This window comes from Drosophila guanche, unplaced genomic scaffold (genome assembly GCF_900245975.1).
Source record: "Drosophila guanche unplaced genomic scaffold, DGUA_6, whole genome shotgun sequence".
Classification (NCBI taxonomy): domain Eukaryota; kingdom Metazoa; phylum Arthropoda; class Insecta; order Diptera; family Drosophilidae; genus Drosophila; species Drosophila guanche.
The window spans coordinates 1-2,798 of record NW_022995883.1 but is presented as its reverse complement, the minus strand read 5'-3'; the positions used below and the strand labels follow the sequence as shown (position 1 = coordinate 2,798).

Below are 2,798 nucleotides of genomic sequence, written 5' to 3'. Positions count from 1 at the left end.
TTGCATTTCAAAGCTTTACCCAGACGGTAGGCCAAAACCACACAGAGTTTGGATCCATTTTATTGCAGTATCAATCAACTTTTCAGGTAATAAAAGTTCTTTACAACCAGATCTAAGATACTTAAGTTATGTGAAAAAACAAACCGCAACATCTGAAAAAACCTTAAACAAAAAGGTACAAACTTTGAAAATTCTTAAAAGAAAACTTCTGCCGTAGAAAATAAACCCGACTCTTCCCGAGTTTTTTAAGTCAAAAACTCGAAAAAAAATATCACAAAAATCAACATTTTTGCATTTCAAAGCATTTTATAGCAGTATCAATCAACTTTTCAGATAATGAAAGGTTTTTACAACCAGATCTAAGATACTTAAGTTATGTGAAAACAAACCGCAACCTCTGAAAAAACCTTAAAAAAAGTACATACTTTGAAACTTCTTAAAAAAAAGTTCTGACATAGAAAATAAACCCGACTTTTCACGAATTTTAAAGTCAAAATTTCATTAAAAAAAATCTTACTAAAATCAACATTTTTGCATTTCAAAGCTTTACCCAGACGGTAGGCCAAAACCACACATAGTTTGGATCCACTTTATAGCAGTTATCAATCAACTTTTCAGATAATCAAAGTTTTTTGCAACCAGATCTAAGATACTTAAGTTATGTGAAAAAACCAATCGCTACCTCTGAAAAAACCTTAAACTAAAAATTACATCGTTAATAAGTTGTTAAAAAACAAGTTCTGCCATAGAAAATAAAACCGACTTTTCCCGAATTTTTAGAGTCAAAATTTCGTACAAAATACCTGACAAAAATAAACATTTTTGCATTTCAAAGCTTTACCCAGACGGTAGGCCAAAACCACACAGAGTTTGGATCCATTTTATCGCAGTATCAATCAACTTTTCAGATAATAAAAGTTCTTTACAACCAGATCTAAGATACTTAAGTTATGTGAAAAAACAAACCGCAACCTCTGCAAAAACCTTAAACAAAAAGGTACAAACTTTGAAAATTCTTAAAAGAAAACTTCTGCCGTAGAAAATAAACCCGACTCTTCCCGAGTTTTTTAAGTCAAAAACTCGAAAAAAAAATATCACAAAAATCAACATTTTTGCATTTCAAAGCTTTACCCAGACGGTAGGCCAAAACCACACATAGTTTGGATCCACTTTATAGCAGTATCAATCAACTTTTCAGAAAATCAAAGTTTTTTGCAACCAGATCTAAGATACTAAATCCATGTGAAAAAACAATCCGACACCTCTGAAAAAACCTTAAACTAAAAATTACATCCTTAATAAATTCTTAAATCGATAAAATGGAACCGAAACAAAATGCAAACTGAGTCCGGCATCGACCTGTTGGTCATCGTGCTGGACACGAATCCATAACAGCACATAGTCCGCCAGAACCCGCAGAACCTCACACAGATACTGGAAGCAGTGATCGCTTTCGGCAATGCGCACCTCATGCAGAAGGCACAGAACAAATTGGCGGTCATCTCCTGCTCGCATCATGCAACAAATTTCCTCTATCCACAGCCAAGGCGTCAGGTGGAACTGCGACAGATTGACGGCCAGTACGAAGCCTTCAGTTTGGTGGAGAAGACTGTGAAGCAGCAGCTGGGTAGCATTCTGATGAATGCCCCTAGCCTTAATGCACCCTCTGAGAGCCTGCTAGCTGGCAGCATGGCCATGGCACTGTGCTACATATCAAGATTGCAACGCAATGTTGCCGCCGGCGTTAAGATGCATTCCCGTATTCTGGTGCTGACGGGCAGCAATGAGTGCTCCTCCCAGTACATGACATTCATGAATGTGTTCTTTACCGTACAAAAGCTGGGCATAACTATAGACACCTGCGCATTGGATAAAACTTTGAGCTTGCTGCAACAAGGCTGTGATATAACCACTGGCCAGTTCCTAAAGGTCACACAGTTGGATGGCCTGCTACAGTATTTACTGTGGGTGTTTCTGCCGGCACCACAGATGCGTCACAAATTGGTACTTCCGCCACCGCCAAAGGTGGACTATCTCGCCTCCTGCTTCTGCCATCGAGAGCTCATTGACATTGGCTATGTGTGCTCCGTTTGCCTGTCGGTGTTCTGCAAATATAGTCCCATTTGCACCACGTGCCACACAATTTTCAAGACCCCTGGACCACTGCCCGTGAAGACCAAGAAGAAAAAAAAGGATAAGCAAATGTAACTTCAGAAGCTTCAAACGTCGAGGAGTTCTTTGGAAAGGAATTGCACTTGGCACTTGGTAAAAAATATCTCACCACAATTAACATTTTTGCATTTCAAAGCTTTACCCAGACGGTAGGCCAAAACCACACAGAGTTTGGAACCATTTTATAGCAGTATCAATCAACTTTTCAGATAATCAAAGTTCTTTACAACAAGATCTAAGATACTAAAGTTATGTGAAAAACAAACCGCAACCTCTGAAAAAACCTTAAACTAAAAATTACATCCTTAATAAATTCTTTAAAAAAAGTTATGCTATAGAAAATAAACCCGACTGTTCCCGAGTTTTAAAGTCAAAATATCGTAAAAAAAAATCTCACAAAAATCAACATTTTTGCATTTCAAATCTGTATATTTCCCAGACGGTAAAGCAAAAACACAAAGTGTTTGGAACCAAAACCACACAGAGTTTGGATCCACTTGATAGCAGTATGAATAAACTTTTCAGATAAACAAAGTTCCATACAACCAGATCTAAGATAACTAGGTTATGTGAAAAAAACAAACCTCAACCTCAAAATCAAAATTTCGAAAAAAAAAAATCAAAAA

At 37.1% G+C, this 2,798-nt stretch overlaps 1 protein-coding gene across 1 annotated transcript; it reads left to right on the top strand.

Moving 5' to 3' along the window:
• The first annotated feature begins 1,320 nt into the window (after positions 1-1,320).
• On the top strand, positions 1,321-2,264 carry LOC117591620 (general transcription factor IIH subunit 3-like). Its single transcript, XM_034284933.1, is given in 1 exon segment — positions 1,321-2,264. A coding segment is annotated over 1 exon segment (873 nt). The 5' UTR covers positions 1,321-1,335; the 3' UTR covers positions 2,209-2,264.
• Positions 2,265-2,798: the final 534 nt, after the last annotated feature.